This window comes from Ranitomeya variabilis, chromosome 1 (genome assembly GCF_051348905.1).
Source record: "Ranitomeya variabilis isolate aRanVar5 chromosome 1, aRanVar5.hap1, whole genome shotgun sequence".
NCBI lineage: Eukaryota > Metazoa > Chordata > Amphibia > Anura > Dendrobatidae > Ranitomeya > Ranitomeya variabilis.
Window position 1 is genome coordinate 588,060,722 of NC_135232.1, and position 26,545 is coordinate 588,087,266.

At 46.5% G+C, this 26,545-nt stretch overlaps 1 protein-coding gene across 1 annotated transcript in view; it reads right to left on the reverse strand.

The window, feature by feature from the left end:
• LOC143769481 (SLAM family member 9-like) overlaps positions 1-26,545 on the reverse strand; it is a 152,172-nt gene that overhangs the window by 85,927 nt on the left and 39,700 nt on the right. Inside the window, exons 3-4 of the mRNA XM_077258098.1 lie at positions 8,857-9,114; positions 3,938-4,045 (exon numbers count right to left, since the gene is read on the reverse strand). Coding sequence (XP_077114213.1) covers positions 3,938-4,045; positions 8,857-9,114 — 366 coding nt within the window. The remainder of the gene's footprint in view (positions 1-3,937; positions 4,046-8,856; positions 9,115-26,545) is intronic.

Consider the following 26,545-nt stretch of genomic DNA (forward strand, 5'->3'; position numbering starts at 1 on the left):
CTGTTTGGCACTCACCTGGGTCGTTAGTCCAGGGGTGTCGCTATATTAACTTCCTGGATCCTTAGTCCAGTGCCTGGCATCGTTGTAATCAGATCCTTCTGTTGCTCCTGTCTGCTGGTCCTGGCTCTTGCTAAATTAAGCTAAGTCTTGCTTCTTTGTTTTTTGAGTTACTTGCTTGCTACTATTTTTGTGCAGCTTGTACTAAATGTGATTTCTGACCTTGCTGGAAGCTCTAGGGGGCTGGTGTTCTCCCCCCGGCCGTTAGACGGTTCGGGGGTTCTTGAATATCCAGTGTGGATATTTTAATAGGGTTTTTGCTGACCATATAAGTCATCTTACTATATTCTGCTATTAGCTAGTGGGCCTCTCTTTGCTAAATACCTAGCTCATTCTTTTGTTTGTCTTTTCCTCTTACCTCACCGTTATTATTTGTTGGGGGCTTGTATCCAACTTTTGGGGTCTTTTCTCTGGAGGCAAGAAAGGTCTTTCTTTTCCCTTCTAGGGTTAGTTAGTTCTCCGGCTGGCGCGAGACGTCTAGAACCAACGTAGGCACGTTCCCCGGCTGCTTCTATTTGTGGTGCTAGGATTAGATATATGGTCAGCCCAGTTACCACTGCCCTATGAGCTGGTTTTTTGTGTTTGCAGACTTGGTATTGATTCCTGAGACCCTCTGCCATTGGGGTCATAACAGGGTACAGGATAATGGAACTGACACTTGGGGTACAAGATAATGACACTGACACTTGGAGTACAGGATAATGACACTGACACTTGGGGTACAGGATATTGACAATGACACTGGGGGTACAAGATAATGACACTGACACTTGGAGTACAGGATAATGGCACTGACACTTTGGGTACAGGATAATGGAACTGACTCTTGGGGTACAGGATAATGGAACTGACACTTGGGGTACAAGATAATGACACTGACACTTGGAGTACAGGATAATGGCACTGACACTTTGGATACAGGATAATGGAACTGACTCTTGGGGTACAGGATAATGGAACTGACACTTGGGGTAAGGGATGATGACTATTGGGGTACAGTATAATGACACTTACACTTCGGGTACAGGATAATGATACTCAGGGTACAGGATAATGGCACTGACACTTGGGGTACAGGATAATGAAAATCGGGGTGCAGGATAATGGCTCTGATATTTGGGGTACAGGATAAGGTCATTGACACTTGGGGTACAGAATAAAAACACTGACACTTGGGGTAAAGGATAATTACACTGACTCTTGGGGTACAGGATAATGGTGCTCACACTTGGGGTACAGGATAATGACACTGACACTTGGGGTACAGGATAAAGACACTGACACTGATACGTGGGGTACAGGATAATGACACTGACTCTTGGGGTACAGGCTAATGGCGCTGACATTTGGGGTACAGGATAATTACACTGACACTTGGGGTACAGGATAATGACTGACACTTGGGGTACAAGATATTGACACTGACACTTGGGGTTCAGGATAATGACACTGACACTTGGGGTACAGGATAATGGCACTGACACTTGGGGTACAGGATAATGGCACTGACACTTGAGGTACAAGATAATGACACTGAAACTTGGAGTACAGGATAATGGCACTGACACTTGGGGTACAGGTTAATGGCACTGACACTTGGGGTACAGGAAAATGTCACTGACACTTGGGGTACAGTATAATATCACTGACACTTGGGGTACAGGATAATGACACTGATACTTGGGGTACAGGATAATGGAACTGACTCTTGGGGTACAGGATAATGACACTGACACTTTGGGTACAGGATAATGGAACTGACTCTTGGGGTACAGGATAATGGAACTGACACTTGGGGTTCAGGATGATGACTATTGAGGTACAGTAAAATGACACTTACACTTGGGGTACAGGATAATGATACTCAGGGTATAGGATAATGGCACTGACAGTTGGGGTACAGGATAATGAAATTCGGGGTGCAGGATAATGGCTCTGATATTTGGGGTACAGGATAATGACACTGACACTTGGGGTACAGAATAATGGTGCTCACACTTGGGGTACAGGATAATGACACTGACACTTGTGGTGCAGGATATTGACACACACTTGAGGTGCAGGATAATGACACTTGAGGTACAGGATAATGACACTGGGGTGCAGGATAATGACACTGACACTTGGGGTACAGGATAATGACACTGACACTTGGGGTGCAGGATAATGACACTTGGGATACAGGATAATGACACTGACACTTGGGGTACAGGATGATGACTATTGGGTTACAGTATAATGACACTGACACTTGGAGTACGGGATAATGATACTCAGCATACAGGATAATGGCACTGACACTTGGGGTACAGGAAAAAAAACAGTGACACTTGGGGTACAGGATAATGAAACTCGGGGTGCAGGATAATGGTACTGACACTTTAGGTACAGGATAATGTCACTGACACTTGGGGTACAGGATAATGGAACTGACACTTGGGGTACAAGATAATGACACTCGGGGTACAGGATAATTGCACTGACACTTGGGGTACAGGATAATGGCACTGACACTTGGGGTACAGGATAATGGCTCTGACACTAGGGGTACAGGATAATGAAACTCGGGGTACAGGATAATGGCACTGACACTTGGGGTACAGGATAATGGCACTGACACTTGGGGTACAGGACAATGGCACTGACACTTGGGGTACAGGTTAATGACACTGACACTTGGGGTACAGGATAATGACACTGACACTTGGGGTACAGGATAATGACACTGACACTTGGGGTACAGGATAATGGCACTGACACTTGGGGTACAAGATAATGACACTCGGGGTACAGTATAATGTCACTGACACTTGGGGTACAGGATAATGACACTGACACTTGGGGTACAGGATAATGACACTGACACTTGGGGTACAGGATAATGGCACTGACACTTGGGGTACAAGATAATGACACTCGGGGTACAGTATAATGTCACTGACACTTGGGGTACAGGATAATGACACTGACATTTGGGGTACAGGATAATGGCACTGACACTTGGGGTACAAGATAATGACACTTGGGGTACAGGATAATGACACTGACACTTAGGGTACAGGATAATGGAACTGACACTTGGGGTACAAGATAATGACACTCGGGGTACAGGATAATAGCACTGACACTTGGTGTACAGGATAATGGCACTGACACTTGGGGTGCAGGATAATGGCACTGACACTTGGGGTACAGGATAAAGGCACTGACACTTGGGGTACAGGATAATGAAACTCGGGGTACAGGATAATGGCACTGACACTTGGGGTACAGGATAATGGCACTGACACTTGGGGTACAGGATAATGACACTGACACTTGGGGTACAGGACAATGGCACTAACACTTGGGGTGCAGGATAATGACACTTGGGGTACAGGATAATGACACTGACACTTTGGGTACAGGATAATGTCACTAACACTTGGGGTGCAGGATAATGACACTGACACTTGGGGTACAGGATAATGACACTGACACTTGGGGTACAGGATAATGACACTGACACTCGGGGTACAGGATAATAGCACTGACACTCGGGGTACAGGATAATGGCACTGACACTTGGGGTACAGGATAATGACACTGATACTTGGGGTACAGGATAATGACACTGACACTTGGGGTACAGGATAATGACACTGACACGTGGGGTACAGGATAATGACGCTGACACTTGGGGTACAGGATAATGACACTGACACTTGGGGTACAGGATAATGACACTGACACTTGGGGTACAGGATAATGACACTGACACTTGGGGTGCAGGATAATGACACTTGGGGTACAGGATAATGACACTTGGGGTACAATGACAATGATACATGATTTTTGTCTGCTACTTTATTGTCTCTTGTATTCTGTGTTTTATTATTACCTTTTGCGAGTTTTTTGTAAATTACAAAAAGAACAATTATCACACAGGCGGTGAAAGCGCTTCCAAGGATCCAAGGTAATTCTGATTTTTTAACTGGTTCTTTGGGATCTGGCAAGAAAGATATAACATCGCAATGTTACTTTCTGTCAATTCCAGCTTTCTATGTAGACTTTTGCATTGTTAGTGAAGATCGACAAAATACTTAAGCAAAATTTATCATAAATATCAAATTGAAATAATTTTGAAATTATTCCTGAAAATGTTTTTTATTGATTTGTGTATATTGTCCTTATGTCGATCGTGTATCTCAATCACAGGCTACAGACATTTTATTTTCCCAACGGTAACAGGAGAAATTGGACCTCAAAAGTTGTTGTGCAATTTGTCCTGAGTACGTTGATACCCCATATGTGGGAGTAAACCACTGTTTGGGCGCATGGCAGAGCTCGGAAGGGAAGGAGCGCCGTTTGACTTTTTAATGCAAAATTGGCTGGAATTGAGAACAGATGCCATGTCGCACTTGGAGAGCCCCTGATGTGCCTAAACAGTGGAAACCCCCCAATTCTAACTCCAACCTTAACCCTAACCCCAGTCCTAGCACTAACCCCAACCCAATCCTAACCCTAATGGAAAACTCGAAATAAATACATTTTTTAGTTATTATTTTTCCCTAACTAAGGGGGTGATAAAGGGGGGTTTGATTTACTATATATAGCTGATTTTTAGATTTGGCAGCTGTCACACACTAAAAGACGCTTTTTATTGCAAAAAATAGTTTTTGCGGTACCACATTTTGAGAGCTATAATTTTTCCATATTTTGGCCCATGGAGTCATGTAAGATCTTGTTTTTTGCAGGACAAGTTGACGTTTTTATTGGTACCTTTTTCGGGCACATGACGTTTTTTGATCGCTTTTTATTCCAATTTTTGGGAGGCAGAATGAACAAAAACCAGCTATTCATGATTTTCTTTTCGGGTGGGGGGGCGTTTACACCATTCTGCGTGTGGTAAAATTGATAAAGCAGTTTTATTCTTCGGGTCAGTACGATTACAGCAATACCTCATTTATATCTTTTTTTATGTTTTGACACTTTTATACAGTAAAAACGATTTTATATAAAAAATAATTATTTTTGCATCCCTTTATTCTAAGAGCTATAACTTTTTTATTTTGGCGATGGAGCTATATGGCAGTTTGTTTTTTGCTGGACAAGATGACATTTTCAGCGGTAGCATGTTTATTTATATCCGTCTTTTTGATCGCGTGTTATTCCACTTTATGTTCAGCGGCATGATGATAAAGCATTTTTGGGCATGTTTTTTTTTAATGGCGCTCGCTAAAGGGGTTAAAGGGAACCTGTCACCCCTCCCCAGGCGTTTTTAACTAAAAGAGCCACCTTGTGCAGCAGTAATGCTGCATTCTGACAAGGTGGCTTTTAGTTCTGGTTGCTGTAACTGCAGAAATAATCCATTTTGTAATTTGTCCTAAATACCTTTCTTCAGTACTGGAGGCAGGCCTTTCCCCCCCTGCTGCAGACGCCACACAGCCGTCACTCAAGTCTTCTTGGCGCCGGGCGCCGCTTCCTCAGCGCTGTTTTGAAATGAGCCGGCACCTACGCTCTTTTCTCCTGCCTTGGGCAGGCGCAGTGAGCGCTGCCCGTCCTCTGTGCTCATATGCAGTCTAGCTGACTGCGCCTGTGTGGCCGCCCTGCCTGTGAATCCCAGCCCCGCAGTGTCTTCTGATTTATTCTCACTGCGGGGCTGGGATTCACAGGCAGGGCGGCCGCACAGACGCAGTCAGCTGGGCTGCATATGAGGAAAGACGGGCAGTGCTCACTGCGCCTGCCCAAGGCAGGAGAAAAGAGCGCAGGCGCCGGCTCATTTTAAAACAGCGGTGAGGAAGCGGCGGCCGGCGCCAAGAAGACTTGAGTGACGGCTGTGTGGCGTCTGCAGCAGGGGGGGAAAGGCCTGCCTCCTTGACTGAAGAAAAGGTATTTTGGACAAATTACAAAATTGATTACTTTGGCAGTTACAGCTCCCAGAACTAAAAGAGCCACCTTGTCAGAATGCAGCATTACTGCTGCACAAGGTGGCTCTTTTAGTTAAAAACGCCTGGGGGGGTGACAGGTTCCCTTTAACTAGTGGGACAGTTTTATAGGACAGGTCGTTACGGATGCAGCGATACCAAATATGTGTACTTTTATTGTTTAGATTTTTTTTTTATTCAAATATTTATTTATTGATGGAATACATTGATTTTTTCATTATTATTTTTTATTAGTATTTAAAATATTTTACAATTATTAAAAACATTTTATTTTTATTTCATTCGTATTTTTACACTTTGTCCCACTATGGGACACTCATTTTCTGCAGGCTGATCGCTTCTATAGCTATAGAAGATGTCATCACTGCAGCTTCTGTACACCGACATTGACACTGACTTCCTGACATGCACTGTGCATGACAGAAAGTCTCTCAGCTCTGGAGACCCGGATGTCATCATGACGACATCGGGTCCCATGGCAGCAATTGGGACCCTGCGTCATGCCATGGGGTCTCCGATCCAAAGGCAGAGGGGCTGTCAGCCGGGAGCGGTCTGTGACACCCGGCCGCGATCAGCTGATCGCCTGTGACGTACTATCCCATCCATGGGCATATGGGCCCAGGGCACATGGACGGGATAGTATGTCTGATGTCAGAAAGGGCTTAAAAAAAACTGCCCCAGGACTATATGTTTTGGCTGACTAGTCCAAGCCCAGTTTCCAGTGTCTCCTCCCTGCACGACACAACTAGACTGATAAGTCTCACCTTATTTATGTACATAGAAAGAGACCCATCAGTTAAGTAGATCAGGACGGGGTGAAGACTCTGTTGATCTTCTTTGGACTCTAAAGCACGCTGCTCTAATGGCTGAGTGCATGGTCACCTTACGTGGTTAGTTCTGAAGCATCAACAGGGTCTGTAAGAATATACTCTATTGATAGGAGATTCTACGATGTTTCCTTCTCTATACATATGTGCAGAAATGTCCTCACTATGCTCTGCTCTAGTGGCCTCAAGGACACCATTCTCTCCTGGTTCTCCTCCTACCTCTCTGACCGCACCTTCACTGTATCTTTTGCTGGCTCCTCCTCCTCTCATCTTCCCCTTACTAACGTTGTTCCTCAAGGATCAGTCCTAGGCCCCCTCCTCTTCTCCTTGTATACCACCCCTATTGGACAAACTATCAGTAGATTTGGTTTCTGGTACCATCTCTGTGCTGATGACACCAATTATACACATCATCTCCTGACATTACCCCTGCATTACTACAAAACACGAGTGATTGGTCCTCCCTCTATCTGATACTGAATCTCTCCAAAACTGAACTTCTTATGATTCCTCCCTCTTGTAACCTACTTATGCCTGATATTGCATTGGGTGGTTCAATCATCACTCACAAGAGGCATTCTCACTGTCTGGGGGTTATATTGGACACAGAACTTTCCTTTATTCCCTATACCCGATCACTCGCTCCTGTCACCTGCATCCTAAAACATCTCCAGAATCCGACCTTTTCTCACCTTTGAAACTGCAAAAACTCTTACTGTAGCTCTTATTCATTCTCGTCTGGCCTACTGCATCTCTCTTCTGATTCCTCTAACCAAGCGCTCTCCTCTAAAATCCATCGTGAATGCAGCAGCCAGTGTTGTATTTCTGTCCAGCCACTTCACCGATGCCTCCACCTTGTGCCAGTCATTACACTGGTTGCCTATCCACTACAGAATACTATATAAACTCATCTCTCTCACCCACAAAGCTCTCCACAGTCCTGCACCACCCTATATCACCCTACCCATCATCTCTGCTCCACAACAGATCTAAGACTAACATCCTCCATAATCCAAAACTCAGCTCCAAGACTTCTCTCGTGCTGCGCCAGTGTTCTGGAATGCACTACCCCAGAGGATCCGAATAATACCTTGTCCCCATGTTTTTAATTGTGCTTTAAAAACACTGCTCTTTAAAGAAGCCTATCACCTCAACTCACAAACCTAACTCTCCGATGTTCCCCCTGAAATGTCAATCATAATCTGCTCCCTCCTATTCACCTGTCTCCACACCTTCCATGCCCCCAATAACACACAGTAACTGCACTCCGACAGATCCTGGCTGACGACCGGATCCTGCAGCTTTAAATGAAAACGCTTATTATGATGGCCGGACCGTAGATGACGGCACATTCTACCTCTTGTGTCCCCCCTACTTCCTTATAGATTGTAGCTTGTGAGCAGCCGGGCCCTCACTGCTCCTGTAACTGGTGAAATGTGTGTTACCTTGTATTGCTTTGTTGTCTGTACACGTGTCCGCTTACTGTACAGTATTGCAGAATATGTTGGCGCTAATTAAATATTATTATTACTATTAGGAAACAGTGACCAAACTCTTTGTAAATCACTGTACCTGCAGTTGTGTCACCAATCAACACTGCTTCAATTACCAAGAACTGTCCGTTCTGATCTCTTGATCATAGTTGAAAGACAACGTGATTAATTACACTCAAAACTTCACTGTAGAGTGCCAGCTACCAAGTGTTCTCCTTCTGTTTAACGTGTTTTCCACTGCCTGCTGTCAAGTCTAATCCATCTCTAGCAGCAAAGATGCCAAGACTGATGGTTTAGGAGTGGTTTTGTCTCTACTTGATATGGCGACATATCTCTGTATGAGAAGTGGGGGTAGGTTTTTGTCTCTTGTCTTCTGCTTCCCTCATCTGTAAAATGGCTTTGAAGAAAATAAGGTCCAGCACCAATAGTGCAGGCGGCAGGTACAAGATAGGAGTATGGGTGTCATGAGATTATGGGAAATTATTTTTATTTGTAATATTTATCTACACATATTGCTGTATAAGCTTGTCCCCACTTTGTTTAAATCATTACCTTTCTTACAGTAATCCCCAGGGATTACAGTCTTGGAGATGCTACTGACCGGGTTACGTACGGTGCAGATATAGGTGACGTTCACATCACTGGGAAGTACATACAGGACATCTTGAATCACATTGACAGGACCGCTGTGTACTTGACTCCATGTTATAGTCACATCTCGTTTGTCCACAGTGCACAACAGGCTCAGTGAGCAAGAGTCATTCCCAATGAGGCTGTGGTTGATCTTGATGTCTGTTTCTGATAATCTCTCTGTGCAAGAAACAATGAAACTAAGGTTTAAGAATATGTTGAGTTGACCAATTACTGGAATAGAGAAGGAAATTGTTGCAAAAATAAAACCAGTGGCAGGAAACATACAGATAGATAGTAAATGTTTTTTTTAATTAAAAAAATACAAAAATTTAATAACTGTGCACCAAGGGTTAAATATCATGGCTCTATTGAATTTAAGCATAAATAAATAAAGCTTTGATCTTTGTGTAAAAAAATGTCCTCATAGATCGGTGCTGGCTGTGACTGAGATGTAGTCTGACAAGCCTATTGTCTTACTTTTTTAACTTAATCATAATTCTCAGTTTGCAATCATCAGGGGTGGGACATGTGGTGAAAGCTCATGGGCTGGCAAATACACTTAAAGGCGGTGGTAAGCTGCTGGCTAACAGAGTCAGCAATAAGTCAAGGTAAATAGTCACATGAAGATGGGTTGGGTCCAACAAAAAGTGACAAGAAAAATCAACCTGGAGCAGGAAGAGATTTGCTCCATTAACAAACATTTGTTAAGCAAAGTAGACAAAAGCAAGAGTGTAGCCATGGATGTGTCTATGTCCACCAGTCTCCACCCCAGGAAGAGCTCCAAGTCCATAACTCAAGCTATGAGATCAAAATTTAAAGTAGGTGTGAAGTTGGAGAGATGCTGCATTAGAATACAACATTCGGCGTTCTTAAGTAAATGCCCCATACTAATTTGATTAGACTGTTGGCCAAACCCTTCGATATCTACGGGTTTGGCCAACAGTAATGCGCATGGGGGTAATCCCAACCCTACGCCGGCAGATGATTGAGATCCAGTATGTCCAATTTTGAAAGGCCAATTCTTTTTGTTCTGTAAGAGATAAGATGCCAGTTTGGAATAGGGAAGAAATGGCCAAAATGGCTGCCGGCCGAATGATGAGGCAAGCCATTGTTCTAAATGGTTAACTAAACTGTATAGCGAGCTTTCTATTATGATATTTTATCTTTAGTTAGGTAAGCAGTGGTCTTCATGTAGCTTTTCACATTATTAATGGAATTTTCCAAAGTAACCAGCAAAAATGTTTACTGTTCAAATACAAAAAAAGATAAAATTAAAGCAATCTTGCAAATATTTGTGAAAACATTTTGTAACAAGTAGTGTATGCTTTTCCTATGCAGATCTGTGTGTTTCCTTTGTTACTGACTATAGGTAAACCCTGTGTAGTCTGATCGTGCTGGAAACCATGCGAAGAGATGGTGAATGTGAGGTGGAGATGACTATTGACTTCTCCTCTATGAATTTTTCAAAAACTTTTTTCAAAACTTGCCACAAACTATGTTCCAAGTGTTCTCAGTCCTCCTGAGAAGAGCCATTTTTGGGCAATGTTTGCATAAATCCCACCCTCTTTTGGTCTAGAATTCCCAAGACTTCTGGGACAGCACCAACTATGATTTCAAGGTACTATATAAATGAGAGAAGACTAGTTTTAAAGGGAATCTGTCACCAGAAAAAGCTTTATGAAACCAGCAGAGTGGAGGTTAATCGGCAGGTTAATAGCGTCACCATTCTGAGAATACAGAGCGTCGGCTGTAACTAAACCCCCAGCACTGAATGACAGCCGGCAGCAATGCAGAGCAAGTGTCAGTCAGGCCAGGGGTGCGGCTACAGCTGCTGCTCTGCATGCTCAGCGGTGACTGAACAAGAGGCGGAACTGTCCCCATGACTGAAACGGGAACACTGCCTGTGGAAATAAAGTTAATTTTCTCCCTGCCTCGATAGGCTACGTGCAGCTTCCGGGCAGGTTAGTAGTGCTATTATTAGATATGGGGGGTTAATCTGCAGGTTGATAAAGATTTTTTCTGGTGACAGGTTCCGTTTAAGCAATTATTTTGGAATGATTATCAGTATTATTTCATCTTATTTATCCTGCATGAATCGGTACTCGCCAGCGTCCTTTGTCCTCCTCAGGTCCTGTTTCATGACTTTTCTGGCACATACTGGTTTCTGCATCCTTGTCCAATCCTCAACACAGAGGAAAGGCCGCTCTGGCAATCACTAGCTCCAAAGTCAACGGTTTTCTCAATCCAGCCATTTCTGATGTCTAGAGAATGTGACCATATAAGTTCTGAAATGGGACCCGAGGGCAACTGAAGGTATTAGAATGTAAAGGCATTTACAGAAGTATTTCTAAGTAATGCACCAGCGGTAAATCTCCTTGTGGGATAAAAAACAAGAACATTAACAAGTTTTAAAAATTGAAAAAAAAATCAAACCGGACAAAATCTTTAAATAATTACCTTTTTCCCATTTGTTAAATATAAAAGACCAAATTATTGCTATTGCTGCATGTATATAACTGTCCAAACTACCAAATATTAATGAGTTATTTTTCCTGCATTATGAGCGTCAAGGAGGGGACACCGGAGGGGGTCACTCAGAATCCCTCTGCTGCCAACAATTTATCAAAGATTTTAGCTAGAGGGTCGTATTGCAAATCCACCCACTGTTATCTTTGGAACAAACAGCCCTCTGATGCCCCATATCGTCTGAGCAATTACGCGGTTGACCGACGACTAACAGAGGAGACTGCAGGCTATTTGCACTAATAGGCTGGTTGTTGGGAAAAAGCAGTGAGCATATGGTATATACACCTCTGATTCCAACACATGGAATATATGTATATACTCCCGATATAGTAACTGCAAACTTCACGATAACCCAAGACTACAACTACTCGCTGCTACCACCAGTATATTCAGGCTGACTGGAGGCCTGGTTCTAGTAGAGTATGGATTCAAGGGTGTGGGTTATAGAACAAAAGGAATAGAACTATTAAATTTTATATTTAATCCAAATGAAAGGCAGTGTTTATAAAAAATGTACAAAAGATTTTACCAAGGGGACAAAACAATACAGCATACAGTCAGTTACATAAAATAAAAAGGAATAATGGAAGAAACTTACTACGCCACTCACAAAGATGAGTCCACTTAGCCAAAGGAGAGCACTTTGGTGACATTCAGTGAATGGAATTCATGCATACACAGCTATGTTTCTCTCTACAGCAGTGTTCCCCAGCTCCGGTCCTCAAGAGCCACCAACAGGTCATGTTTTCAGGATTTCCTTAGTATTGCCCAGGTGATCATTGCATTACCTGGAAAGGCAAGAATTCCATCACCTGTGTGTGCAATACTAAGGAAATTCTGAATACATGACCTGTTGATGGCTCTTGAGGAAAGGAGTGGAGAGCACTAGTCCTCAGGACCCAAGACCATAATTCGGATTGACGTTTTATCAGCACCTGAGTTACATCCACACCCCTCTTTGATGACCTCACATGGGCTGGGTTGTGGGTTGTTCTCAGCCCCTCAAGATTTTATGAAATTACCAACTTATGCAATAACTTATTTCTAGATGATAGCAGAAGTTCAAGATCGACGCCATATTTTTTATTGGGATTTAACTGTTACCTATGGTTCAAACATGAAATGGCTGGTGTCAGTTATCTGGTCACTATTGATTTTTGGCTTATAGGCAGATGAAACGGTTATAAAGAAATATGCATATTCTTCCCCTATTAGCCCTTAAACTGAAAGTGTATGTCCCATCAAGTGTATGCTAACCTCTTCCTGGGCTGGTGGGAGGAGACCATGATATTTGTGGAGGAGGCCTGGTGGTTCCCAAAAATTTTATTTTGGTCGAGATTTATCGACGATGTGTTCATGTTGTGGACTGGGACTGTTGATGAATTCAATCGCTTCATTCTGTGTATTAATGAGAATGAAATTAACATGAGATTTACATTGGAGATACATGAGAAGTCGATAAATTTTCTTGACCTTAACATTAGTAAGAATCATGGGGGTGGCATCACCACTAGGACTTTTAGGAAGCCAACATCCACCAATGGTCTCCTCAGGTGGGATAGCTTCCATCCAGGTACACTACGCAAGGGTATCCCCAAGGGCCAGTTTCTGCGCATCAGAAGAAACTGCTCTGATAACCGTGAATTTACTACACAGGCCCATGATCTTAAGTGTAGATTCGGCCAGAGGGGATACCCTGGAGTGGTCCTCGATGGAGCGTGGAAACATGCAGCAGAGTGTACCCGTCATGATTTACTTCACCCAAAACCTAAGGTCAATGTGCCTGAGATCCCGAGAATTATTGGTATTTTCGATAATAAATCGAGTGTGGTACAGAATATCTTGAAAAAGCATTGGGGGATCTTGAGAGCTGACCCCGACCTCAAAGATTTTATCCCACCCACCCCAAAAGTCACATATAAAAAGGGGAGATCCATTAGGGATCGACTAGTTCATAGTTTCTATGATCGTCCAAAAACAGTAGGCACTTGGCTAGATCGTAAACCATGTGGTACTTTTAAATGTGGAGATTGCAAATTCTGCTCATGGGTGAGAAAAGAGAAAACTTTCAAGAGTACCACACTAGCTAGAATCTACTATATGAGGGATTTCGCAAATTGTAAAACAGAGGGAGTGGTGTACATGGCCACCTGCTTATGTCCCCTTAACTACATCGGGAAAACTAAGAGGGAGTTACGAAGACGCATTGGCGAGCATCTGGGGGATATAAAGCATAAGCGGGATACACCGGTGGCTAAACATATCAGATTGTCCCACCTGAATGATAATCGAGCCATCTCTTTCTGTGTCCTTGAAGTTGTACGGCGTAACCCACGGGGTGGCAATCTAAATAAATTACTTCTTCAAAAAGAGTGTCAATGGATTTTCAAACTGCGAACTCTTGTACCGGATGGTCTGAATGAGCAGCAGAATTTTTGCTGTTTTTTATGATTTGGTAGTCCATTATCATTAGTCAGACCTAATAACCGAGGTATGTTATCTCGGCTCGTTCTCATCACTTATTCTTTACCTTTATCATATAATATATATCTAGTTCTTTAACCCTGACTGGGTCTCAACTTTATATATGCTGCTTATGTAATGGTCCGCCGTTGATATTTGAAATGTAATATGGTATGGAGTATTTGACACTATGTGCCAATATATGTGTCCATTTATGTATGTTCCTGTTATACTTACCAATATGCCATGAGAGTCTTTTTTGGTGAATGAGCTGGGCGAATACATGTATTATGCATATAATACTCCACCATTCCTATACATGTATGAGTAGCACCCTATACCGTAGTACCTCCTATATAGGGGGCTGCTGCGTGCTGGCATCCTGGTTTTGCTTTATGCGCGTACGCGTGCGCGTGCGCGTTATATCTCTTTCCCTCTCGGCATGTATGAGAAGACCGCGCGTGCGCAGTAGCGGCCTGCCGTCTCACCAGCCCATCATTGATTGGCGCATGCGCCCTACCAATCGGCTGTGTGCCGCACTTCCGCCTTTTATGGCGGCTAGTGCATGCGAGGATGTTTGATGTGTGTGGGGTCATAAATGGACTCCACTATCATGGCGATGCCGTGTGAGGTGATTGCACTTTTCCTACCTCCTTGTAGGACTAAGATGGAGGTATGATATTTATCATGAAACAGGAAGCCAGGACATATGTGCGCGGATATTTAAGTGGGACCCAGAGGTAATGAAATGCAGCCTTATTTTTGTGGACAACTCCATACTGCCATATCTCTCTCCTGATGAACCCAGACATGTGGGGGAAACGCGTCGAGAGCGTTTTTGAAGGTTTTTTCATCTACTAATTGGTGTCTGAGCCACGGTATCTGGATTGGTCATCTATCTTGGGATTATGAACACAGCAGATGAGTACATTATCAATTGAATGTGAAGCTTTAATTATGACTTCAGGTTACCCTGCTGTGTATAGTCATTTTCTCTCTGTTTTTCAGTCAGACGTGGTGGCACTATAATATATTTATGGCAAATATATCTTTTATACCATATTGTTATCAGTCAGCTTTATAGTGGGATTAGGTGCATATTCAGAATTGTTTTTGTTTTATCCTTAATAGTGTGGTGGATACACCTTATGTATGTATAGAGTCCCTATCCTCTGCCTTACAGCACATCGGAGGGGGAGGGCCTGAGATGTTATGTAGATTGTTCACATAATACTACTACAAGTTAATATCAGCCATCTGGCCTTCTGTTTCTGCCCTATTATCTTATAGGGAAAAGGTAGGAGATTAGGGGCAGCCGTCGCACGAGCGGGGGCGCCATTCTCGTTACCTCTTAGGGTGTCAACCTCCGCACCTAGGCAGAGTGATTTTAGGGTGTATTTTTTGCAGTTGAAGGGATAGTTCACATATATCTATACACCCTTCTAGCAAAGAGTAGGTGTCACGTATGTTGACCACTGCTAATGTGTGACATTTTTTATGATGTGCACTACCTAAGTATATATTTATAATCTGTGGGGGTTATTCACACTCCCCCCTTTTTTGAGCTGACTTTTTTGTTATAGGGTTTGTTTCTTATATGTGGGGTTTTTTGTATGTAAAATTCAACAATAAAATATCAAAGTTTTATATGGGGGGTCTTTTTTGTTAAACCATTACCTGGAAAGGCAAGAATTCCATCACCTGTGTGTGCAATACTAAGGAAATTCTGAATACATGACCTGTTGATGGCTCTTGAGGAACGGAGTGGAGAGCACTAGTCCTCAGGACCCAAGACCATAATTCGGATTGACGTTTTATCAGCACCTGAGTTACATCCACACCCCTCTTTGATGACCTCACATGGGCTGGGTTGTGGGTTGTTCTCAGCCCCTCAAGATTTTATGAAATTACCAACTTATGCAATAACTTATTTCTAGATGATAGCAGAAGTTCAAGATCGACGCCATATTTTTTTATTGGGATTTAACTGTTACCTATGGTTCAAACATGAAATGGCTGGTGTCAGTTATCTGGTCACTATTGATTTTTGGCTTATAGGCAGATGAAACGGTTATAAAGAAACTAGCTATTGAACCCGTTCTACGCCCGGGTGGCGAGCATTTATATTGGAATATGGTCTCCATCCTGGTATGTGCTGCTCCCATCCTGTCATATGCTGCTCCATCCTGCGCCCCCATCCTGTCATGTGCTGCTCCCATCCTGTCATGTGCTGCTCCATCCTGCGCCCCCATCCTGTCATGTGCTGCTCCACCGTGTCATGTGCTGCTCCATCCTGCATCCCCATCCTGTCATGTGCTGCTCCATCCTGCGCCCCCATCCTGTCATGTGCTGCTCCACCGTGTCATGTGCTGCTCCATCCTGCGCCCCCATCCTGTCATGTGCCACTCCACCGTGTCATGTGCTGCTCCATCCTCATCCCCATCCTGTCATGTGCTCCTATCCTGCGCCCCCATCCTATCACGTGCTGCTCCATCCTGCGCCCCCATCAGTGCGGGCGGCTGTGCTGAGTGCGGGCGGCTGTATGTGGCTGTGCTGAGTGCGGGCGGCTGTATGTGACGTGGCTGTGCTGGGTGCGGGCGGCTGTGCTGGGTGCGGCAGCTGTGGACGGCTGTGCTGGGTGCGGTGGCTGTGCTGGGTGCAGCGGCTGTGCGTGGCTGTGGGAGGCTGTGCGTGGCTGTGCTGGGTGTGGCGGCTGTGCGTGGCTGTGGGCGGCTGTGCTGGGTGCGGCGGCTGTGCTGGGTGCGGTGGCTGTGCTGGGTGCGGCGGCTGTGCTGGGTGCGGCGGCTGTCCGTGGCTGTAGGCGGCTGTGCGTGGCTGTGCTGGGTGCGGAGGCTGTGCGTGGCTGTGGCGGCTGTGCTGGGTGCAGCGGCTGTGCTGGGTGCGGCGGATGTGCTGGGTGCGGCGGCTGTGCTGGGTGCGGCGGCTGTGGGTGGCTGTGCTGGGTGCAGCGGTTGTGCGTGGCTGTGCTGGGTGCGGCGGCTGTGCGTGGCTGTGGGCGGCTGTGCTGGGTGCGGCGGCTGTGCTGGGTGCGGCGGCTGTGCTGGGTGCGGCGGCTGTGCTGGGTGCGGCGGCTGTCCGTTGCTGTGGGCGGCTGTGCGTGGCTGTGGGCGGCTGTGGGAGGCTGTGCTGGGTGCGGCGGCTGTGCGTGGCTGTAGGCGGCTGTGCGTGGCTGTGGGCGGCTGTGCTGGGTGCGGCGGCTGTGCTGGGTGCGGTGGCTGTGCTGGGTGCGGCAGCTGTCCGTGGCTGTAGGCGGCTGTGCGTGGCTGTGCTGGGTGCGGAGGCTGTGCGTGGCTGTGGCGGCTGTGCTGGGTGCAGCGGCTGTGCTGGGTGCGGCGGATGTGCTGGGTGCGGCGGCTGTGCTGGGTGCGGCGGCTGTGCTGGGTGCGGCGGCTGTGGGTGGCTGTGCTGGGTGCAGCGGTTGTGCGTGGCTGTGCTGGGTGCGGCGGCTGTGCGTGGCTGTGGGCGGCTGTGCGTGGCTGTGGGCGGCTGTGCTGGGTGCGGCGGCTGTGCTGGGTGCGGCGGCTGTCCGTTGCTGTGGGCGGCTGTGGGCGGCTGTGCTGGGTGCGGCGGCTGTGCGTGGCTGTAGGCGGCTGTGCGTGGCTGTGGCGGCTGTGCATGGCTGTGCTGGGTGCGGCGGATGTGCTGGATGCGGCGGCTGTGCTGGGTGCGGCGGCTGTGGGTGGCTGTGCTGGGTGCGGCGGCTGTGCGTGGCTGTGGGCGGCTGTGCGTGGCTGTGGGCGGCTGTGCTGGGTGCGGCGGCTGTGCGTGGCTGTGGTCGGCTGTGCTGGGTGCGGCGGCTGTGCGTGGCTATGGGTGGCTGTGCGTGGCTGTGGGCAGCTGTGCTGGCTGTGGGCAGCTGTGCTGGGTGCGGCGGCTGTGCGTGGCTGTGGGCGGCTGTGCGTGGCTGTGGGCGGCTATGGTCGGCTGTGCTGGGTGCGGCGGCTGTGCGTGGCTGTGGTCGGCTGTGCTGGGTGCGGCGGCTGTGCGTGGCTATGGGTGGCTGTGGGCAGCTGTGCTGGGTGCGGCGGCTGTGCTGGGTGCAGCGGGCGGCTGTGCGTGGCTGTGGGCGCCTGTGCATGGCTGTGGGCGGCTATGGTCGGCTGTGCTGGGTGCGGCGGCTGTGCGTGGCTGTAGGCGGCTGTGCGTGGCTGTGGCGGCTGTGCATGGCTGTGCTGGGTGCGGCGGATGTGCTGGATGCGGCGGCTGTGCTGGGTGCGGCGGCTGTGGGTGGCTGTGCTGGGTGCGGCGGCTGTGCGTGGCTGTGGGCGGCTGTGCGTGGCTGTGGGCGGCTGTGCTGGGTGCGGCGGCTGTGCGTGGCTGTGGTCGGCTGTGCTGGGTGCGGCGGCTGTGCGTGGCTATGGGTGGCTGTGCGTGGCTGTGGGCAGCTGTGCTGGCTGTGGGCAGCTGTGCTGGGTGCGGCGGCTGTGCGTGGCTGTGGGCGCCTGTGCGTGGCTGTGGGCGGCTATGGTCGGCTGTGCTGGGTGCGGCGGCTGTGCGTGGCTGTGGTCGGCTGTGCTGGGTGTGGCGGCTGTGCGTGGCTATGGGTGGCTGTGGGCAGCTGTGCTGGGTGCGGCGGCTGTGCTGGGTGCAGCGGGCAGCTGTGCGTGGCTGTGGGCGCCTGTGCGTGGCTGTGGGCGGCTATGGTCGGCTGTGCTGGGTGCGGCGGCTGTGCGTGGCTGTGGGCGCCTGTGCGTGGCTGTGGGCGCCTGTGCGTGGCTGTGCTGGGTGCGGCGGCTGTGCGTGGCTGTGGTCGGCTGTGCTGGGTGCGGCGGCTGTGCGTGGCTATGGGTGGCTGTGGGCAGCTGTGCTGGGTGCAGCGGGCGGCTGTGGGCGGCTATGGTCGGCTGTGCTGGGTGCGGCGGCTGTGCGTTGCTGTGGGCGGCTGTGCTGTGCGTGGCTGTGCTGTGCGTGGCTGTGCTGGGCGCGGCGGCGGTGCTGGGTGCGGCCATTTTCTTGGTCCTGCTCCCGGAGTCGGCGCCTGCGCAGTCCGCGCTTTCCGGCGCCATTTTCTTGAAGACACTGCAATGTGTCTTCAAGAAAATGGCGCCGGAAAGCGCGGACTGCGCAGGCGCCGATTCCGGGAACAGGGGGACAGTCACGGCCCGGAAGCGCGTCGGTGGAACGGGTCGGGTAAGTATACTCACCCTCCGCCTCCTGGCTCGTCCCTGCTTGTCCGGTGGAGATCGCGGTGTGCGTTCAGCGCTTACGCATACCGCGATCTCCTGGGAGCGTCGCTCTGTGCGGTCCAGACTGCGCCGGCGCTTGCGCTTGCGCAGTCTATAGAGGCTTCGGACAGAGTGACGCTCCCAGCGTTATATTATAGATATGCATATTCTTCCCCTATTAGCCCTTAAACTGAAAGTGTATGTCCCATCACTATCAGATTTATACAAACTCCAATTTTCATAATTTTCCTTTGGATGCATATGTCTGGGCTGGCTATTGTAGTATTTCCCTTGCAGTAAACCACAAAATGCTTTTCCTGGGGACAAAGCCCCTTCCACTTGGCTATTTATGTGTAAACACAGGTACCCTATTGTTGTCCAGCCCTCTTAAAAAGCGCTCCTGTCTCAAGTCCAATCTATAACTTTTAGTCTATGCACAAAAGACATTCTCCTTGGTACTGCTGGGGTTTTTTGTTCTAAAAGGAGCTCCTGCATGTTAATTAAGATTTCTTGCACCTTTATGCCCATTGTACTAATCTGAGTCTAGGAGATTCAAACTGGTAGCTGTTTTTTTTCTAGCTCTTGTCCTATTGCAAAAGAGAGAGGGGAGGAGGGTGGATGAATACCCCTTCACTACTGGCTTTAGAGTTTTTAATATTTTCAATGACAATGAGCACCATGAATAAAGAAGAATTGCTGTTCTTATGGTGACATCAACTTCCAATGACATAGAATAAAAGTTGATTAATAAAGGGTGTTCAACCCAAAATGGTGCAAATAAAAACTACAGTTCATTAAGCAAAAAAAAAAAAAAAAAGCCACAATACTTCACAATATAAAAATAGTGTCTCTGGGAATATGGTAACTCCTGCTATTTTTCTTAATACTGTAAAAATAGCAAAATATATAGTACTGTATAAAATTATATAGGCAATATAGTATACGTATCTAATATATAAAGCTGAATGTGTGTATGTATGTGTGTATGTATGTCCGGGATCGGCATCTGAACCGTCGCAGCTACAGCCACAAAATTTTGCACAGTCACACGTCTGGACCCCGAGAGCGTCATAGGCTATGTTGTGAGGTGAAATTTTAACCCCGCGCTTTCCAATTCACCAAACAATTTTGCCCCTATCTACATAATGGGGAAAAAGTGAAAGGAAAAGTGTTGGAGGTGTCGCAGCTACAGGCACAAAATGTTGCACAGTCACACGTCTGGACCCCGAGAGCGTCAAAGCTATGTTGTGAGGTGAAATTTTAACCCCGCGCTTTCCAATTCACCAAACAATTTTGCCCCTACCTACATAATGGGGAAAAAATGAAAGGAAAAGTGTTGGAGGCAAATTAACAGCTGCCAGATGTGAACAAGGGGGACTTAAAAAGAATGAGAGCGATGGCGCCAAAGAGTATATACTGTACAGTTGCTAAGGTTGGGCCCCGACATGGGATAATCACCACACCACCACGGGGATATGAACACACACACAAAATGCGCCACACACTACCACGTGCTCGAACACATATACCACCCTCAGCGCACATTTCACCACACATACACCAACCTCGCCACATAAAAGTTGAAACACAAAAGTCGCCGCTCAAAACTCGCCACGCGCAAAACTCTCCACATGCAAAACTCGCCACACGTGCAAAACTCACCTCATGGAAAACTCGCCACACGCAAAACTTGCACACGCGGAAAAATTGCCACATGCACAAAAGTTGCAACACATGCAAAAGTTGCCTCACACAAAACTTGCACATACTCAAAAGGCACCACACATAAAACTCGCCACGCGCAAAACTCGCCATGCGCAAAACTTGCTGCACACAACTTGCTACACTAACCTGTCACATGCAACTCGACACACAAAAAGTTGCTACACGCATGTCGCCACACAAAACTCATCTCACAAAAGTCGCTACATGCATGTCGCCACACGCAACTCAACACACACAACTTGACACACGAAACTCGCCCTAAAACACACACAAGTCTGGTATTATCCTTCAAAAATAAAAATCTGATTAATAAGCTAACAAACTACAAGAGCAACAAATGTACCATATAGGAATCCAGCAGCTGTCAGTCACATGACCAGTCTATTATGTGTATGTGTGAGCTAATATATACTGCCAGGGGGTGGGCTTACTGTTGGCTGGGGATTTATCAGGCTGCCAATTTAGCTTACAAATACTGAGGTAAAAATACTGACCAAATAACGTGTGAACGAGGTCTAATACAGGAGGAGATGACATACAGATATATACTATATACAGGAGGAGATGACACACAGGTATATACTATTTACAGGGGAGATGACACACAGGTATATACTATATGCAGGAGGAGATGACACACATATATATACTATATACAGGAGAGATGACACACAGGTATATACTATATAGAGGAGGAGATGACATACAGGTACATACTACATACAGCAGGAGATGACATACAGGTATATACTATATACAGAAGGAGATGACACACAGGTATATACTATATACAGGAGGAGATTACATACAGGTATATACTATATATAGGAGGAGATGACATACAGGTATATACTATATACAGGGGAGATGACACACAGCAGGTATATACTATATACAGGGGAGATGACATACAGGTATATACTATATACAGGAGATGACATACAGGTGTATACTATATATAAGGGAGATGACAAACATGTATATACTGAGGTGAAAATGAGAGGTGTGAGGTGAAAATGAAAAGGTGTGAGTGCAAAATGAGAGGAGTGAGGGAAAATAGTGGAGTGATCGGAAAATGACAGATGTGAGGTCGAAATGACAAGTGTTAGGGGGGAATGAGAGGAGTGAGGGGGAAAATAAGAGGAGTGAGGTGGAAAATGAGAGGTGTGAGGGAGAAAATGAGAGATGTGAGGGGGAAAATGAAAGATGTGATGGGGAAAATGAGAGGCGTGATGGGAAAATAAGAGAAGTGAGGTGCTATAACTAACCACAGATATTTACTATGCCCAGGCAATGCCGGGCTCTTCAGCTAGCTTAGATTTACAATCTCCATGCTTTTCTCATGGTCAACTTTGTGGCCTGTTCAAGAGTTGGAACAGCCAAAAATCTGTTTGTCTTTGCACCTGAAGGAAAAACTAAGAATGTCGTTTATCAAAAGGCTCTCGAATAAGTAGTAGAAGATTACTTCACATTACTTGGCCAATTTAGTTAAATCTGGAATATCTCTGGTGTTGAAATATATGTTGTAACATGCTTCTATTAGCTTAGTTTTTGCCTTTTAATAATTACATTTCTATCTATTTGTTTTGTGGTTTTTTTGTGCAGAATAAATTTTTGTTAACACATTCTATATTGCTAACAACAGTTATTACCCCGGGCGAAGCTGGGTAGTACAGCTAGTAGTATATATAATAGAAGAAAACTGAAGCACTACTATAATTGGTATTGGAGGGGAACTAGTCACAGAGACTCCCTCTTCATGCCCTTTAGGCCACACAGGATAGCTCCAAGCAAGGATATATACAAAAAAACGGAGCAGAAATATCCACAACAACATAGTTGTATAGAAGCAAAAAGTTTATTACATACAACTCATAAACATTGATATATATATACACATACTACCGCGAGTGCTGTACGCAACCCGCAGGTACAGGGAGGTAACACAAGAAAGGGGACAGAATGGTAGCCAACCACAAGGAGGGACTTTTTCGGCACAAAATAATGTGCCCTTAAACACCCCCTTATCTCAGTAAGGTGCCCAGCTTAGAGCCATCTTAATAGCATACAGGGTCCTGCGGTATCCCCAACTCACAATCAATAAACAGCTGGTGCAAAGAAAAGCAAAGCAACGTGCTATAATCAATAAGGCTTACCCATACTGAGGTCCTAGAAAGGGTCCCCCCTCCTCCTGGTGTGGCTCCCCTGTATAGTATATAGTACTAATTGTTTTGTCATTTTGATTGAATAAAAAGAAAATAACAATTTGTGTCTTTTGTTCATCTGATATAAAGTATATAGACATTGCTCAGAGAAATAAAGGGAACACTAAAATTCCGCAACCGATCACTGAATGAAATATTCCAGTTGCAAATCTTTATTCCTTACACAGTGGGACATAAAAATTATCAATATAAATTAAAATTAATATCCCAAGGAGGCCTGGATTTGGAATGATACTCAAAATCAAAGTGGAAAATGAACTTACAGGCTGATCCAACTTTAGTGGAAATGCCTCAAGACAAGGAAATGATGCTCAGTAGTGTGTGTGGCCTCAACCTGCCTATATGACCTCCCTACAATGCCTGGGCAAGGTCCTGATGAGGCGAAGGATGTTCTTCTGAGGGATCTTCTCCCAAACCGGGATTAAAGCATCATTCATCTCCTGGACAGTCTGTGGTGCATGGTGTTGGTAGACGGAATGAGACATGATGTTCCAGATGTGCTTGATTGGATTCAGGTTTGGGAAAGGGGCAGATGAGTTGCACTACCTGAGCAATTTCGGTGGATTGTAGACACCGCCTCATGCTGCTACTGTACCTCTAGGGATGAGAAGAACATAAAAATGTAAAAGTAACCAAAAAACAACAGCCAAAAAGGAGGAGATCAGAGAAATGGTCTGTGGTCACCCCCTGCAGAACCACTCCTTTAAAGGGGTTGTCTTTCTAATTGACGATCATTTCTACCTGTTGTCTGTTCTATTTACACAACAGGAGGAGAAATTGATTCTCAGTCTGTGTTGCTTCATAACTGGACAGGAAGATTTCACAGAAGTGTGATTGACTTGGAGTTACATTGTGTTGTTTAAGTGTTCTCTTTATTTTTTTGATCGGTATGTATATTATATACACTGCTCAAAAAAATTAAGGGAACACTTAAACAACAGAATATAACTCCAAGTAAATCAAACTTATGTGAAATCAACTGTCCATTTAGGAAGCAACACTGTTTGACAATCAATTTCACATGCTGTTGTGCAAATGGAATAGAAAACAGATGGAAATTATTAGCAATTATAAAGACACACTCAATAAAGGAGTGGTTCTGCAGGTGGGGACCACAGACCACATTTCAGTACCAATGCTTTCTGGCTGATGTTTTGGTCACTTTTGAATGTTGGTTGTGCTTTCACACTCGAGGTAGCATGAGATGGTTTCTACAACCCACACAAGTGGCTCAGGTAGTGCAGTTCATCCAGGATGGCACATCAATGCGACCTGTGGCAAGAAGGTTTGCTGTAACTGTCAGCGTAGTGTCCAGAGGCTGGAGGCACTACCAGGAGACAGACCAGTATACCAGGAGACGTGAAGAGAGCAACAGCCCACTAGCAGGACTGCTATCTCAGCCTTTGCGCAAGGAGGAACAGGAGGAGCACTGCCAGAGCCCTGCAAAATGACCTCCAGCAGGCCACAAATGTGCATGTGTCTGCACAAATGGTTAGAAACTGACTCCATAAGGATGGGGGTTGTGCTTGTAGCGCCCCCACTGCCGCAGGGCCGAGGGGTACCCGGTACCGGGCCTCTGAGTCTCTGCTCTGGGGTTGTCACGGTGGCTAGACCCGGTCCGTGACCCTGCTGAGGGGCGTACAGTAATAGATGTGGATGGTGGTAGTGGTGCGGTGTAGTGCCGGTCGCAGTTAATAACGAGGACACAAGGTTGCAGTCTCCTTACCTCTTTACTGAAGGCTTCTGGGTCCTCAGTCCGGAATACGGTTAACCGGGCTGCGCAAGTCCGGCCGGTCCGATGGCACCTCCAGAGTTCCCGTTGAAGGTGGAAATCTGTGCCTTCCTTCTAGCGCTTGTGTGTTGTGGTCCTCCCCTGCTGTGCTTACGGGATAGTCCCCACAACTGTTGTGTCTGTTCCTCGTGTTCCCTCACAACAACTCAATTCTGATGTTCTTCTTATTCTCGTCCCCCAGATCTTATGGTAGGATGCACCCGTATGACGGGAAGGCTCGGAGCTCTTCCGGGACCCTAGAGTCGCCCCTCTCCAAAGGTTGCCCCCTATGTCTGCGTAGGTGATGTAGGTGAGACAGCCAGCCTATAGCCTCTGTCCTGCCGTTGGTTTGAAGTAATGCCTAGAGCTCTGTACTTCCTCGGCGTTCCGGCCACCGGTTATTTACGCCTCAGTAGGATGTTGCCTCGGTCTAACAGCACGACTCCTACTGGTATTTCTCCCTGTTGCGTTGATCTCGTTTCTCACTCAGCACAATAAATCTCGCTTCTTATCCTTTCTTAGGGCACCGCTGCTATCAAGTGCAGGCGCGGTCCCGTAGCTTTCTCTCTGATTGCCAGGCCTCTGTCAGGATCCCACCCCTGACAGGGACCCTACCGAATCTTCCCCTACAACACCCTCTGCCACAAGGTGTTGCCTGGTTCCAACCCAGTCAGCGTTCTCTCTAACTTCCTGCCTAACCCCCAGTTTTACCAGACTGTGAGGAGTGGCCTAATGAATAGTACCCTTAGCTCCCCCTGGAGGCCAGACTGTGAAATGTATTGGTGTATGTGATACCTGGTCAGATGAACTCCTTCAGTGCCATCAGACGTACCATAGCCCCCCTTAGCGGCGGAGCCACAGTACTGCAACGACCAGGACTCTGGGGCGCTGCACTCCCCCCCGGTTAAATCCAGTACTCCTGGACTGGGAAGAAAACAACAATACATGTCAGCAAAAAGACATACAATTTTGAAAATGCAAGTACAAATCAACTTTTTTTAACAGAGCTTCCCTTTATGGGAGGTGAGGACACTTGAACGTTACAAACATGGTTAAATACTTTTAAATAACTTTACTATAAATAACTTTTCTTACCCAACCGGGTATTCTACTAAGTGCAAAATTTTGAACACTAATCCAACTTTGCCTTTAAGGACGTACCTGCTGAATCCACTAAAGACCTTCTTATAATCACATTATAAGGTTACTGAACATTTTTACATTCTCCTACTTTAAGTCTGCAGGACCGCCTGTCCTAACCGCTCCAGACCTACTGCCTCTCCTTTCTGTTACAGGACCGCCCCTTTCCGCCCGGGCCTACTGTCCTTCCACTACTATACACAGTATAGAACATATCATTTTTCTTTCAGTTTAAGATCACTGAGCCATCTCTGTATGGCTCCTATGAGGACTCACTAACTAACCCCGTACGGGTTTTAGCAGAGAAAAACAATGAACTATTTACAATCATTAAAGCATTTTTGCTTACTCTGATGGTGGCTGTGCTGGGGGTGGTCTTCTGTCCTCAGCCGATGCAATGTCTGTGCTGGTGGTTGGTCTCTCAGGTGCCATCAGATCAGCCGGTGTCTGGATTTGGAGGCTAACCCTGCTTGCAAGCTCGGTGGCTGCTACAAGGCGGACGGTGGTGATAGTAACGAGATCTGTCAAATCTGGATCAATCGGGGTCGCGGCAACAGGTGACGTTCCCTCAG